Raw genomic sequence first — 16,863 nt, 5'->3', positions numbered from 1 at the left:
ATAAGTAGTTCTTTAAAGTATTTTTACTTAAGTACTTTACACCACTGTCAACGATCATGAATCACTTCAGGATGAAGTTTCCAAAACTAATGTTAATTATTTAAATATCTAACTACAACCAGAACAAAGTTCAAAGTTCTGCCAATCATGAACACTGACTCAACACAAAAGCAGAGATACCACAATAAGCCTAATGATGTTTTAGAGGCAAGCTAGCAACTGGAAGATTGCCAGTTTGAATCCCGGGTCTGATGGAAAAAATCTGTCAGGAAGTGAGCTGGCAACTGGAGTGTTGCTGGTATCAAATCGTAGAGAACATTACCTACCGTTGTGCCCTTGAGCAAGGCACGCAACCCCCCCACAACAACAGATCGTCGGGCACCCTCTCCAAAACCTATATGTGTATGTAGGTGTCTTTCAGAGGGGTTGGGTTAAAAGCAGAAGTCAAATTTCAGTAATTGGAACAACAAAATCTTAATCTTTAATTCTCAAACCGTTCATTGAGGATTTGGAGGTGTGTAGCAAATTATGACCAGAAGACGGAGCTGTGTAACCAATTTTGGGCTCCCTTATCAATTACAATGATTCAATGCAGATAGTTCCTCACATTGTCTTCATCACTAAATCAAGATTGTTAACTATTTGATTCAACAATAATATAGTGGTTTCAAATATGATCACATGGCACATACAATAAATTAGGATAGTGATGAAAAATTCTAAGTGGCTTCGAGTCCTCAACATCCTTTGAATCGTACTTGAATCATTTCTTAGAGTGATTCATCATTCATTTGATTCCCACGCTGCTTTCTACTGTGCCAGATTATTGACGAGGACGAGCAAAGAAACATCAACAACATCATTGCCTAACATAATAGCCCAAAACTAAAACATCACCATCAACAGGTAGGCTAAAACAAGAATTAAAGAGTCATGTTGACCTTAATTGCCACAGCAGAAAGTATGCGTTAACTTGTGTTACAGCATTGCTTCCGTTCCTTTCCTCGCCCTAACCTGGGCTTCAACCAGGGTCCCTCTAAAATGCTACTAGCGGCCACCGCTAAAACAGCCTGTTCACACCGGTTACACTTTTGAATAGCCGAGTAAACATGATCAGGCCTGTTACTGCATTATTCATCAATTTGATGGGAAACAATACATTTTACAGTGAAACCCATTATCAAAACACAGAGGCATTATCCTCCATCTCCCTCCTCTTCTTTTCCCTGTCTCCTTGGTAGCATCTGGGACAGAAAACAGGTACACAGTTCATCAGCTGATCAACTGTGTACCTTCAGACTCCGGTAGGAGGGCGAGCAGGTTGGCGGAAGCCAAGTCAGAGCAGAGGACGCGGCGTGACGGACAGATAGGGAAGGGCATCAGTAGAGAGCGCACAGAGATATTTTGATCACTTTGTTACAATAGTGAGTAAAACAATGAGGGATGAAATGAACGTGGTATAAAAAGCTGCCACATAGGCTTTCGAGAAGAAGAGCAAGAGGACACCCAAGGAAAGAAAGCCAAGTTCAACTATAGCCACCTGGAAAAGGTAAAACCCCTGAATTAATTGGCATGTAACCTAACTAACCTACAGTAGCAATGCAGGGTTTTTACATTTATGTTATATATTTCAAATACAGAGAATGTAGTTTGACTGTAATTGTACATTTTACTATCTGTTTAACACGTGTTTTTTCCCAGGAGCTATCGTTACATTACATATGAACTTCTAATGGCATTCCTATGTAGCTAACGTTCATCAATAAAATGCGCTGTGTCAACTCTGCAGCTTTGCCAGCTTTGCAATGAATAAGTCTCTGAGTTGGCCGAATGATTTCCGCTAACTTGTCATACTGAATAGTTTATTTCTAGCTTTGAGACAGTGAGCGAGAGAGGAGAATAGAGATCAGAGAGAGAGCATATATTTCAGGTAGGACACAGCAACCTTGAGTGGTATATCTCTTTGAGTAGACTACTTATCAGTGCCTGCTTGGACCTTGCACCTCACTTCCAGGGCCTCTACTTGTGAACGTCTCCTGCCCTTCTGCCCTGCCCTTTGTAATCACGCGCTGAGACTAGGCTATCTACTGTCCTCCCCCAATCACTCTTTCTTTTCAACTGAACTCACATGCCAGGGCTGTCTATCTAGCTGCACTACTTCGCCATCTCTCCCCTTCTCCCCCACCCCGTCTCAACCCCACCACGGACTGTGTAGCCTACGTCTCTACTGTATTCATTTGAGCTCTCTTTTCCTGGCGTCCTATGATGTAAGGTGCATTCATGTGATCAGACCTGTCTTTACTTCCTGTGTCAGGAGGACGATGCTCTGTCCCTGTGATATGATATGACTGCCTGTCATTGACCTGTTGTTTTGTACTGGAATTGATTTTCTCCAGAGCCACACAGCTCTATGGATTGACTCTGATTCTCTCTCTCTCACACACTCATTCACTCCCACCTGTTTTCTCCAAAAAAAATGTTGCTCTTCTGATGGTATGTGTTCTTTTTCTATCAATTGGTCAATATGTCTATCTACTTCATTGCTCTCCTTGTTTCTACCAGTCTCCTGTTCCTGTTTGCCTCTGGCCTAATTATGTTATGGTCTAATTCTGTGTTGTTTTTTCATCCCCTGTCTTGCTCTACAGGCCAAGTACTGTTCATCCAGTCCAATCAGCATTATTGTTCACTACGACACAGTTCCGTGGTCTATTCATATGTTTTTCAATCAACTCCCTCCCCTACCCTTCAGGGATCCCCAAAAACAACTTATCTTGTACCAGAAATAGCCATTAAGTAGCTGGTGGCCCTTGCCCTGGCCCCTCTCTCACACAGAGCAGTATGTGTGTGTGTGTGTGTGTGTGTGTGTGTGTGTGTGTAATAAAACTATAGCTAGCCCAGGACCCCTGCCCGGCCCTGTCCCCTCTCTCACACAGAGCAGTGTGATGTGTGTGTTGTTTTGTTCATGTGCTGTCTGTCCTGACTGAGCATGTGTGATATACTGGCACTGATGCACTAAGATGCATTAACACAGCATGTGTCTAGTCATTCAAACTCCACACATGCTGCTGAAGGTAATGAACTTTGCAAAACATGACGCTTCGGGTCAGCATGCTGTTGACTCCTAGCAAAGCTTGGTGTATGTCACTGTAGAATAGTTACAGTTAAGACTAAAAATATCACATTGGCAGTCAGTGACAGCCGGTAATGAACGTTATAGTGTTGTCAGGCCTGTGTGCCTCTCTCTCTCACTCTGTCAATACACTTAAGCTTAAAAGGTCATTTACTAAAACCCCTAATGGCTCTCAAATTGCCATCTGTGAAACCCTATCCGATAACCAACAGCGTGTGTGTGTGTTTGTTAACATTTGTGTTTGTGAATTGTATTCAGTTAGTTACCAAGGTATCACAAACAAACATTTATGTACAAAAAAAAAGAAAAAGAACTGAAGGTTCCATTTGATGACAGCTTGGTTTCCACGGCAACACCCAAACACTCTTGTATGTCTCTTTTTTTCCACAGATGTCAGAGGGACCCTCATAGCTGGAAAACAACTTTACCTAAGCTCTTATAACCAATCCTCTCCACCAACTGACTGATTGACAGCCACCTGGTCCAATCACTGTTGCTCACTTCCCCACATCCCATCTCCAACCTCCACTCCACCACAATGGCGTCTTACAGCCCCGCCCCCACGCAAGCACACGCCACCAACGGCAGGTCGCCATCGCTCAAGTCAGGTGACTCGGGGGGCGACAACGATTCCATGAAGCTGAAGAAGGAGATCTCTCTCCTGAACGGCGTGTGTCTCATCGTGGGCAACATGATTGGCTCGGGCATCTTCGTCTCGCCTAAAGGTGTGTTAATCTACAGCGCCTCCTATGGGCTGTCGCTGGTAGTGTGGACCATCGGCGGTATCTTCTCTGTGTTCGGGGCCTTGTGTTATGCCGAGCTGGGGACCACCATCACCAAGTCAGGGGCCAGTTATGCTTACATCCTGGAGGCCTTCGGAGGGTTTCTGGCCTTCATCAGGCTGTGGACTTCCCTGTTGATCATAGAGCCCACCAGCCAGGCGGTCATAGCCATCACCTTCTCTAACTACATGGTGCAGCCCGTCTTCCCCACCTGCATAGCCCCCTATCTGGCTAACCGCATGCTGGCAGCGGCCTGTATATGTGAGTATGTTATAGTCGTTGTGTATGGGGGGGGGGGTTCTTGTTGGTGTGTTGGTGCAGTACTGTTCCACTGTCTCTACTGTAGCTTGGGCCCTGGGTTTTTCCTAACCACTGGAACTTATCAAGAAAAACTTGGGGCCCCAACCATAGTATTGGCAAGGACTTTGCATAGTGACTGTGTGTGCGTTCACAGTCCCGTTTGTGCTAAACGTGGATATATGGGTTTATGCGCCTCTCTTTGTGGGAAAGGGGAACAGAAAGTAAATGACGACATACCCACGTCAAGCACCTCAGCAACCGAAGGGAACACTAGAGGTTGAAAGAGGAACAGCGAGGGGAGGACAGAGACAACAGACTACAACACGTGCTTCCTGTCTAAAAGACCGAAGATAGGGGAAAGGAGAATCCACTCAACTATTTTAAAATGTCTGTGTGACTTGTCTTATCACATGACCTGACCAGATGAAACTGCAAGCATAGCCCGTGACCCATGACAATAGTGTACTGTAAATTGATAATTTATAAACCAAGGGAGACGAGGATGAATAGAGGTTAGTAAGGTAATTTGTAGAGAGCAGAGTGGGAGTGTTGAGACATGGATATTGTTCTAGCTGATTAGTAGTAAACTGGACCTCAGCACAACCACTCACAGTCATATTATTCTTGTGAGTTTGACAGACATTAGTAGGTTACGTATAAGACAGACTACTGGAACAGATTGACAGATTGATAGGGGCTCCTGAGTGGCACAGCGGTCTAAGGCACTGCATCTCAGTGCAAGAGGTGTCGCTATAGTACCTGGTTCGATTCCAGGCTGTATCACGGCCCGGGATTGGGAGTCCCATCAATTGGCACAATTGACCCAACGTCGTCTGGGTTAGGGCTTGGCTACGGTTGGTTGTCATTGCAAATAAGAATTTGTTCTTAACGGACATGCCAAGTTAAATAAAGGTTATATAAAAAAAAAGTAAAAAAATAACTAACAGAATATTAGCAACAAGATGGAACCCTGAGTCAACGAGACAGAAGTCTACTACGGAAACCAGGTGGAACACTGTTACAATATTTACTAAAGTAATAATTAACACTCAATCATCTAATTACAACACACACACTTAGATAAACAATGCTTTGAGGACTGTGAATGTGCTGATAGCTGCTAGTTAAAAAGGTAAATGTATTTTCTACTTCAAGACTCTGACTCCGGTCTTGAAGCATGGCAAAGAAGTGAACCATAACCGCAGTTCTAGGATCAGATGTCACTGCACCACATCCTTACCTTAACCATCAAGTGGATGGGAAAATACCTGATCCTGTATCAGTGGTTACAGGCGTTAGGGGACTTCAACAGCCAATGAAAAGACCAGGTAGAAATGAGCTATTACCACAGCTATAGGATCAGATTACCCTACTGTCAACCCCAACCTTAACCATCAGGCTGATTGAAAAATACCTGATCCTGTATCGGTGGTTAGGAGTACTCCGTACACCACAGGACTGTGCGAACCATGGCAGACGTCAATCTTCCCCTTATTTTGACCTCCCCTCACATCTGGTCCAGATCTAGATTATCCAACAGGACCAACCTGATCTACCCCCTCCCACCCTTCTAGCCTTTCACTGTCAATACAACCACGCTCTGTCAGTCATCTGTTAGTCCAGATCACTCACTGTCTCTGTCTGGACCGGTCTGGGTGGTGTGATATGTTATGTTTAACCTTTTACTGCAGTGGGCTAAATCAGGGTCACATACAGTGTTTCTTGGTGGTCTTAAACAAATCTACTTTGAAACAAAAGTATACACATACATGGTTATGGGCTTAAAGAAAGAAGACACCTGTACCGTGTCAGATATAGAGTTTGCGTCCCAATATTGCACTTTATATACATCACAGAAGACTGAAATACACTACATGACCAAAATGTGGACACCTGCTTGTCAAACATCTCATTCCAAAATCATGGACATTAATATGGAGTTGTCTCCCCCTTTGCTGCTATAACAGCCTCCACTCTTCATGGAAGGCTTTCCACTTGATGTTGGAAGATTGCAGCAGGGACTTGCTTCCATTCAGCCACAAGAGCATTAGTGAGGTCGGGCACTGATGTTGTTAGTCCTGGCTTGCAGTCTGCATAATAGGGCTCTGTGCAGACCAGTCAAGTTTTTCCACACCGATCTCGACAAACCATTTCTGTATGGAACTCGCATTGTGCACGGGGGCATTGTCATGATAAAACAGGAAAGGTCCTTCCCCAAACTGTTGCCACAAAGTTGGAAGCACAGAATCGTCTACAATGTCATTGTCTGCTGTACCATTAAGATTTCCCTTCACTGGAACTAAAGGGGCCTAGCCCGAACCATGAAAAACAGCCCCAGACCGTTGGCACTATGCATTGGGGCAGGTAGCGTTCTCCAGTCATCCGCCAAATCGAGATTTGTCCGTCGGACTGCCACATAATAAAGCGTGATTCGTCATTCCAGAGAACGCGTTTCCACTGCGAAGCTCCCGACGAACATTTATTGTGCTGACGTTGCTTCCAGAAAAGGTTTGGAAACTCTGTAGTGAGTGTTGCAACCGAGGACCGACGATTTTTACGGGCTACGCGCTTCAGCACTCATCATCCCGTTCTGTGAACATCTGTGGCCTACCACTTCGCTTCCCAATAACAGCACTTACAGTTGCATGGGGCAGCTCGAGCAGAGCAGGAATTTGCCGAAATGACTTGTTGGAAAGGTAGCGTCCTATGACGGTGCCACGTTGAAAGTCACTGAGCTCTTCAGTAAGGCCATTCTACTGCCGATGTTTGTCTATGGAGATTGCATATCTGTGTGCTCGATGTTACATACCTGTCAGCAACAGGTTTTGCTGAAATAGCCAAATCCACTAATTTGAAGGGGTGTCCACATACTTTTCTATATACAGTTCCTTGCAAAACTATTCTACTTATTTTGTTGCATTACAACCTGTAATTTAAATAGATTTTTATTTGGATTTCATGTAATGGACATACACAAAATAGTTCAAATTGGTGAAGTGAAATGAAAAAATTACTTGTTTAAAAAATATTTATAACTGAAAAGTGGTTGGTGCATATGTATTCACCCCCTTTGCTATGAAGCCCCTAACTAAGATCTGGTGCAACCAATTACCTTCAGAAGTCACATAATTAGTTAGATTGCACACAGGTTGACTTTATTTAAGTGTCACATGATCTGTCACACGATCTCAGTATATATACACCTGTTCTGAAAGGCCCCAGAGCCTTACAACGTCACTAAGCAAGTGGCACATGAAGACCAAGGAGCTCTCCAAACAGGTCAGAGACAAAGTTGTGGAGAACAGATCAGGGTTGGGTTATATTTGTTTTATTATCAAACTTTGAACATCCCACGGAGCACCATTAAATCCATTATTAAAAAATGGAAATAATATGGCACCACAACAAACTTTCCAAGAGAGGGCTGCCCACCAAAACTCACAGACCAGGCAAGGACTGTATTAAAGCAGAGAAGCAAAAAAAGAGACCAAAGATAACCCTGAAGGAGCTGCAAAGCTCCACAGCGGAGATTGGAGTATCTGTCCATAGGACCACCTTAAGCCGTACACTCCACAGAGCTGGGCTTTACAGAAGAGTGTCCAGAAAAAAAGCCATTGCTTAAAGAATAAAATAAGCGAACACGTTTGGTGTTCGCCAAAAGGCATGTGAGAGACTCCCCAAACATATGGAAGAAGGTACTCTGGTAGAGCTTTTTGGCCATCAAGGAAAACACTATGTCTGGCGCAAACCCAACACCTCTCATCACCCCGAGAATACCATCCCCCCAGTGAAGCATGGTGGTGGCAGCATCATGCAGTGGGGATGTTTTTCATCGGCAGGGACTGGGAAACTGGTCAGAATTGAAGGAATGATGGATGGCGCTAAATACGGGGAACTTCTTGAGTGAAACCTTTTTCAGTCTTCCAGAGATTTGAGACTGGGACGGAGGTTCACCTTCCAGCAGGACAATGACCCTAAGCATACTGCTAAAGCAACACTTGAGTGATTTAAGGGGAAACATTTCAATCGGTACATCCGAACATCACACCTGCAGGTACAGGTACAGGATGGCAACAACAACTGCCCGAGTTACACCAGGAATGCACAATCCCTCCATCAGGGTTCAGACTGTCCGCAATAGGCTGAGAGAGGCTAGACTGAGGGCTTGTAGGCCTGTCGTACGGCAGGTCCTCACCAGACATCACTGGCAACATCGCCTATGGGCACAAACCCACTGTCGCTGGACCAGACAGGACTGGCAAAAAGTGTTCTTCTGGTCGGATTCACGTTCATTGTCGAAGGAATCGGCGTAACACAGAGGCCTGTACTCTGAGGCAGGACGATTTGGAGGTGGAGGGTCTGTCATGGTCTGGGGCGGTGTGTCACAGCATCATCGGACTGAGCTTGTTGTCATTGCAGGCAATTTCAACACTGTGCGTTACAGGGAAGACATCCTCCTCCCTCATGTGGTACCCTTCCTGCAGGCTCATCCTGACATGACCCTCCAGCATGACAATGCCACCAGCCACACTGCTCGTTATGTGCGTGATTTCCTGCAAGACAGGAATGTCAGTGTTCTGCCATGGCCAGCGACGAGCCCGGATCTCAATCCCATTGAGCACGTCTGGGACCTGTTGGATCAGAGGGTGAGGGGCTAGGGCCATTCCCCCCAGAAATGTCCGGGAACTTGCAGGTGCCTTGGTGGAAGAGTGGGGTAACATCTCACAGCTAGAACTGGCAAATCTGGTGCAGTCCATGATGAGGAGATGCACTGCAGTATTTAATGCAGCTGGTGGCCACACCAGATACTGACTGTTACTTTTGATTTTGACCCCCCCCCCTTGTTCAGGGACGCATTATTCAATTTCTGTTAGTCACATGTCTGTGGAACTTGTTCAGTTTATGTCTCAGTTGTTGAATCTTATGTTCATACAAATATTAACATATGTTAAGTTTGCTGAAAATAAACGCAGTTGAAAGGGAGAGGGCGTTTCTTCTTTTGCTGAGTTTAGATATGAACTTGAGTGTTAATCATTTAGGCAAACACTGTATGGTACATGATATTATGGCTGCTTTGCATGAATATATTGCTGAGGAGCATTTTTAGTATTTTAAAGGTTCACTAAACATGATGTAATGTGTGAGATTGTATAGGGTGTCTCTAAAAGGGCACTGATGAAAAGTAGTTTACTACATAGGGAATAGGGTGTCGTTTGGGATGTCACCATTTTGAAAGGAGGGATACATTGATACATTGAATACATATTCAATCTCAGTGAAAAGGAGAACAGTAATGATTCAGACTGGACCATCCTATGAATCTATCTCCATGTAACTTTATGAACTTGAAGGAACAAACACTGATAAGGACAGAGAGGGAGAGAGAGAGAGATAAGGTTAACTGGAAAACATGTTTTCTTAAAACTGGGGGAGCAGTGTACAAGGACACAGTTAGCAACTGTCTGTTTCTGTCAGTAAGTCGATTGGACAGTCAGTCAGCCAGTCTGTATCTGTCAGAAAGCCAGTCAGTTTGTCAGTAAAGTAGTCAGTCAGGCAGTCAGTGTGTATTTGTCAGTAAGCTAGTCAGTCAGGCAGCCAGTCTGTATTTGTCAATAAGCTAGTCAGTCAGGTAGTTAGTGTGTATTTGTAAGTAGCTAGCCAGTCAGGCAGTTAGTGTGTATTTGTCAGCCAGGAAGCTAGACAGTCAGTCAGTGTGTATCTGTCAGCCAGGAAGCTAGACAGATCAGTCAGTGTGTATCTGTCAGCCAGGAAGCTAGACAGTCAGTCAGTTTGTATTTGTCAGTCAGGAAGCTAGACAGTCAGTCAGTGTGTATTTGTCAGTCAGGAAGCTAGACAGTGTGTCAGTATGTTAGTGCTTTGACTAATGTTTTGTCGAGGTCTTTAAATAATTTCAAGGAGTGCACTTTATCTGTCTGCTCTCTGGTCTTTCCTTCTGTGGAAAACAACTGGCTGGACTGCTGCAGTCAGCAGCCTCATTTCCTCAAGCTACGCAGACTCTAAAACTAGAACACGCACACACGTACATGTCAGCGTAGTGGCCAATCAGAGTCCAGACTTGCTCATCCACAAGGAATTCTGACTCTCAGGGACCCCGTTATGTAGATAGAGAAGCCTACACTGAGGTATAATGGTGTTGCTATAGTAGGCACCTCAGACCCATGCAGCTCAGCCCCACAATGCAGTGTGTGTGTGTGCGTGTGTGGGTGCGCTCCGTCTCTCTGTCTCACTCTGCAGTAACGTAGATCTTAATGTCTGTGTCTCTCCCACAGGTTTGCTGACCTTTGTGAACTGTGCCTATGTGAAGTGGGGGACGCGTGTCCAGGACTTCTTCACCTATGCTAAGGTCATCGCCCTCATCGCTGTCATCATCACCGGCCTGTTCAAGATAAGCCAAGGTACCGATGACAGGATGTCTCCCACTCAATACAAATCACTAATATCATACAAATATTCACCCATCCATCCACTATACGGTACATTCACAGACACAGACATGCACACTGTGAACACTCGGACATGTTCCTTAACAGACATTTATTTGACATAACTTACATATTTATATCTTATATTGACATGCATTCATTTGCACCAGTGAATGTATGTTATTTATGTACGTGTTATAATGTGTGTGTGTGTGTGTGTGTTCCTCAGGTCAGACACAGAACTTTGAGGGCATGTTTGAGGGCTCGTCGACGGATCCAGGAAACATAGCTCTGGCGCTTTACTCTGCTCTGTTCTCTTACTCCGGATGGGACACACTGAACTTCGTCACGGAGGAGATCAAAAACCCAGAGAGGTTAGGGGGGAGACAGGGAGGGCAGGATGAAGGCACCAGTGGGTAAAGGGTTAACCCTCTGTAAGGAATGAGGAGTAGTGAAGGAGTAGAGGATGGGTAGCAATGAGAGTATAGTGAATGGAGGCTTAGATATATGGAATGAGTTAAGGCAGTGGTGGAAAAAGTAGACAACTGAGTAAAGATACCTTAATAGAAAATGACTCAAGTGAAAGTTATCCAGTAAAATTCTACTTGAGTAAAAGTCTAAAGGTATTTGGTTTTAAATATACTTAAGGATCAAAGTAAATGTTATTGCAAAAAAGATACTTAAGTATCAAAATCATTTCAAATTGCTCATATTAAGCAAACCATAAGGCACAATGTCCTTGTTATTTTAATGTATGGGTAGCCAGTGGCACACTACAACACGCAGACATAATTTACAAATGAGTCTGCCAGATCAGAGGCAGTAGGGATGACCAGGGATGTACTCTTGATAAGTGCGTGAATTGGACCATTTTCCTGACCTGCTAAGCGTTGAAAATGTAACTACTACACCGGCTCTGACGCTCGTCGGAGATGGCAGGGCTTGAAAACTATTATGGACTACACAGGGAAACCCAGACGCGAGCTGCCCAGTGAGCCTACCAGACAAGCTAAATGCCTTTTATGCTCACTTCGAAGCAAGCAACACTGAAGCATGCACGAGAGCACCAGCTGTTTTGGATGACTGTGTGATAACATTCACAGGTCAACATTCACAAAGCCACAGGGCCAGATGGATTACCAGGACGTGTACTCAAAGCATGCATGGACCAACTGGCAATTGTCTTCACTGACATTTTCAACCTCTCCCTGACTGAGTCTGTAATACCTACATGTTTCAAGCAGCCCACCATAGTCCCTGTGCCCAAGGAAGCGATGGTAATCTGCCTAAATGATTACCGCCCTGTAGCACTCACGTCGGTAGCCATGAAGTGCTTTGAAAGGCATCAACAGCATCCTCCCGGATACCCTAGAACCACTCCAATTCGCATACCGCCCAAACAGATCCACAGATGACGCAATCTCAATCGCACTCCACACTGCCCTTTCCCACCTGGACAAAAGTAACACCTATGGGGGAATGCTGTTCATTGACTACAGCTCAGTGTTCAACACCATAGTGCCCACGAAGCTCATCACTAAGCTAAGGATCCTGGGACTAAACACCTCCCTCTGCAACTGGATCCTAGACTTCCTGACAGGCCGCCCCCAGGTGGTAAGGGTAGGCAACAACACATCTGCCACGCTGATCCTCAACACAGGGGCCCCTCAGGGGTATGTACTTATTCCTCTCCTGTACTCCCTGTTCACCCACGACTGCGTGGCCAAACACGACTCCAACACCATCATTAAGTTTGCTGACGACACAACAGTGGTAGGCCTGATCACCCACAACAATGAGACAGCTTATAGGGAGGAGGTCAGAGACCTGGCAATGTGGTGCCAGGACAACACAACAACCTCTCCCTCAATGTGAGCAAGACAAAGAAGCTGATCGTGGACTACAGGAAAAGGCAGGCCGAACGGGCCCCATTAAGATCAACGGGGCTGTAGGAGAGCGGGTCGAGAGTATTCAAGTTCCTTGGTGTCCACATCATCAACGATCTATCATGGTCCAAACACACCAAGACAGTCGTGAAGAGGGCACGACAACACCCTTTCCCCCACAAGAGACTGAAAAGATTTGGCATGGGTCCCCAGATCCTCAAAAAGTTCTACAGCTGCACCATCGAGAGCATCCTGACCAGTTGCATCACTGCCTGTATGGCAACTGCTCAGCATCTGACCATAAGGCACTACAGAGGGTAGTGCGTACAGCCCAGTGCATCACTGGGGCCAAGCTTCCTACAATCCAGGACCTATATAATAGGTGGTGTCAGAGGAAAGCCATTAAAATTACCCCATGTATATATATATATATAGCATCATTGTTGTTATGTTATTGTGTTACTTTTTATTATGTTTTACTTTAGTTTATTTGGTAAATATTTTCTTAACTCTTCTTGAACTGCACTGTTGGTTAAGGGCTTGTAAGTAAGCATTTCACAGTAAGGTCTACACTTGTTGGTTAAGGGCTTGTAAGTAAGCACTTCACAGTAAGGTCTACACTTGTAGACCACGCACGTGACAAATCGGTGCATGTGACAAATCGGTGCATGTGACAAATAAAGTTTGATTTGATTTAATACTTTTTCCAGCCAGGGAAAATGTATGGAGTAAAAAGTACATAATTTTCTTTAGGAATGTAGTGAAGTGAAAGTTGTCATAAAATATGTATAGTAAGGTGCAGATCAACCCCCCAAAAAAAGACTTAACGTAGTACTGTAAACTATTTTTACTTTAAGTACTTTACACCACTGAGTAGAAGGATGAGAGGGCATAGGTGTAGAATGAATGGGAGACTTGAGAGGATGCAAGTGTAATAAGGAGAGGGGAGTATGTAGGAATATATGGAGTGGTTGCGATTGGTAGAGAATGTCAAGTAATAGTGGTTTGATGAGGCAAGGATGGGAGGTATGGAAAGGGAGAACCTACTGAATGGGTAGTGGTGTTTTATGCAGGGGAAGGCGAGGGGCTCTTCCTCCTGAGGGAAGGATTTATCTGATCCCCTTGGCTCTGATTCGCACACTTAAACGCTGATGAAATGGAGCAGGACAGACATGACTGGATCACAAGCTACTTCCAGGAGTTCTCAGGCAGATTACGTGACAAGCACACCCCGCCTCCTCCCTCTGCTCCTCCCCCCTGCTCCTCCTCCTCCGACTCAACTCTTGACCCGTTCACTCATGGAGAACCCTGGATGTATCCGAGCCATCCTATGTTTTCGTACTTGCTGTGTTGTTTTCTAAAAATCTAAGTGTCTCTGTCTCCCCCTGGTGTTTTGTTTGTGTGATCTACAGGAACCTGCCCCTGGCCATCGCCATCTCCATGCCCATCGTCACTGTGATCTACATCCTGACCAATGTTGCCTACTACACTGTGCTGCCCATTCCCGCCATCCTGGACAGTGACGCTGTGGCTGTGGTAAGTTCACTTCGGATCGAAATAGGATTCCCTGTACATGACACAACATAAAGCCGGGTTCTATACAGTATGTCAGATGTATACAATTCTATCCGTAGTATCATCTCATTGAATAAGCCCAAAATGACTTTGTCATAGGATGTACTGTAAGCGTTTTTGAATTGGTGTAGTATAAGATCTGTTTTTATTCCCCCAGACGTTTGCAGACCAGGTGTTTGGTGTGATGAACTGGACCATCCCTCTAGCGGTGGCTCTCTCCTGCTTCGGAGGACTCAACGCTTCTATCCTGGCTGCCTCCAGGTGAATCAGAATGACATGACGGATACGCGTCTTAACTATCATTATCACATCATCATCCTCCTCTTCATCATCGTTACTGTTATCACTGATCCTCTCCTCCTTATTTGACCAACACGCGATAACCCTGTGTGTGTGTGTGTTCTCTGCAGGCTGTTCTTCGTGGGCTCCAGAGAGGGCCATCTCCCAGACTACCTCTGCATGATCCACGTCACCCGCTACACCCCCATCCCCGCACTGCTCTTCAACGTCAGTCATCCTGCAAAACTGTCTCTGTGTTTTTGTGTGGGGATGCATCTGTCTGACTGTCTGTGTTGAAAAATGTACATTTCCATTGTCTTACGAGTTGTTATCATTGTTCAGTTTTGCATTTGTCCGAGTTCTGTGTCAACGTTCTGCTTCTGCGTCTACCGAAAATTCGGACCCATCGTTTTGTCTGCCTCCGGGTTCCGTCTGTCCCAGAAATCTGCCTACCTATCTCAGCAGTCCTTTATTTTAACCCGTTGTTCTGTCTGCCTCAGCGCACTGTTTGTCTGTCTGTCCTGTAGAGTTCAGCTCTCCCTCTTTCTACAGTGTCTCTGAAACATAGTCTGTATGTACAGTATATTGACATAGTGCTGTTGCTCTATGCTATAGGGTGCCATGGCTCTGGTCTATCTGTGTGTGGAGGACATCTTTAAACTGATCAACTACTACAGCTTCAGCTACTGGTTCTTTGTGGGCCTGTCTATCCTGGGACAGCTGTACCTGCGCTGGAAACAGCCAGACAGAGTCCGACCCCTCAAGGTAACACAATCGTCCACACATTCACCTTTAACACCAATAGGCTCAGCACAAAACACTGTAGCCTATAGACATATTCAAATGCAAACTTCCATTGGTGTTGTAATGTCTGAAGCGTTTGTACTGTAATTCACAATAGTTTTGAATCTCTTTCACTGTTTGACGTCAATACCAGACCCTGTTTGATAGTTGTGACAACTCTTCTTGTCTCTCTCTATCTCTCTCTCTATCTATCAGCTCAGTCTGTTCTTCCCGATCATCTTCTGTTTCTGCACCGTGTTCCTAGTGGTGGTTCCCATCTACAGTGACACTATCAACTCTCTGATTGGCATCGGCATCGCCCTATCAGGAGTCCCCGTTTACTTCCTGTGTATCTACACTCCCGCCACCAAAAGGCCCATGTGGCTCCGCAGGTTCTTTGGTAAGAATCAGATGAATGTTTGAATTTAGTATAGTGTTGCAAAAATCTGGGGACTTTACCCAAATTCCCAGGGTTTCTGGAAAATCCCAGGGAATCTACCAAACCAGGATTTCTGGAAAACCTGGGAACTTTGGGGAAATTACTGGAATTTTACGACCCTAGTTTGGTATGACATGAGTTATGTAAGTACATTATTTTGTATGCCTACATTTTTTAAATGTACATTCTTCAACCAAAGTGCACCTCTCATGCTATTGCTAATGTCACTACATTGATGATGTATTTGATGGATAGGTCTCTCATCCTCTCTCCCTCTAGCCAACTTTGGTCTGTTGATTCAGAAGGTGTGCTATTCTGTTGTGACTGAGTTGGATGTCATAGAAAAGTTGGAGTGAAGAGATAAGAAGCAACACACTGAAGACGCACAAAACACTTCCTGGCCAGTATTTCCCTCAGCCATGGGCTGCTGATTCAAACCGCAGCCATTCATTGGACCAAATCTCTGGCCAACCAATTATCGCCATGATATGTTCATGTTCATTGGACGATGGGGTCGTTCTACGGCCAGGATGACACTCCAGCTGCCTCTGAGGAGGACGTTCTACACACACATTCCTGATGTATCAATACTAAACCATTCCTATGCCTTACATATTTTACTCAAATACTGATATTTATGATTTTTCAATGTAGGCATCTGCACAGGCAGCCCAATTCTGATCTGTTTCCACTAATTGGTATTTTGACCAATCAGATCAGCTCTTTTGCCAATAATTGGGCAAAATATCAGAATGGGGCTGCCTTTATAAGCACAGAGCTATATGTCTACTAATACCTGTGAAGTGGCATTAATAAAATGTCATTATTGAATAACAAGAGATACTGAAGACATGTAGGAAAGAAATCTAATTAGAGGGTTAATTTGTTTTGTGGGTAGGTAGATCATCATTGAAACAGCACTGCTGACAAATGTCATCTTTGGCATCACCTGTAGAATATAGGTTGCTCTAGCCACTTTTTTTGTGTTCTATGTAAATGTCTGTCCCACCTTAAGATCTTTGTGAAGCAAGGGGGGAGGGGGGTTGGTTGAGTCCATGGTTTACACTGTATTTATAATAAATTACTGATAGAAATGTTACTAACTTTTTCTTCTAAATTCCCACCATGGATGAGTAGAATACAGACAGTAGTTGTAACCAGAGCGATATAGAAATCGACCAGGTTTTAGAATAGCTGCCATGTTAGCAACCTTTATTTTCTAAATGGTTTTAATGTAACAATACGA

The 16,863-nt window shown here is 44.7% G+C and overlaps 1 protein-coding gene across 2 annotated transcripts; it reads left to right on the top strand.

Moving 5' to 3' along the window:
• The first annotated feature begins 788 nt into the window (after nt 1–788).
• Nucleotides 789–16,715, top strand: slc7a7 (solute carrier family 7 member 7). 2 transcript variants are annotated; one of them, XM_024373555.2, is made up of 11 exons: nt 789–906; nt 1,242–1,549; nt 3,521–4,173; nt 10,503–10,628; nt 10,885–11,029; nt 13,954–14,077; nt 14,274–14,377; nt 14,527–14,623; nt 15,011–15,160; nt 15,395–15,578; nt 15,897–16,715. In XM_024373555.2, exons 3-11 carry the CDS (start codon nt 3,669–3,671, stop codon nt 15,971–15,973), a joined length of 1,512 nt encoding a protein of 503 aa, XP_024229323.1. In that variant the 5' UTR covers nt 789–906; nt 1,242–1,549; nt 3,521–3,668; the 3' UTR covers nt 15,974–16,715. The 2 variants fall into 2 exon arrangements, with proteins under 2 accessions (XP_024229323.1, XP_024229324.1); XM_024373556.2 differs by lacking the exon at nt 1,242–1,549 and having other exon boundaries at nt 800–906.
• Nucleotides 16,716–16,863: the final 148 nt, after the last annotated feature.

The sequence above is a fragment of the Oncorhynchus tshawytscha genome, linkage group LG09 (genome assembly GCF_018296145.1).
Source record: "Oncorhynchus tshawytscha isolate Ot180627B linkage group LG09, Otsh_v2.0, whole genome shotgun sequence".
Lineage (NCBI taxonomy): Eukaryota > Metazoa > Chordata > Actinopteri > Salmoniformes > Salmonidae > Oncorhynchus > Oncorhynchus tshawytscha.
This window is presented reverse-complemented; position numbering and strand designations above follow the sequence as displayed.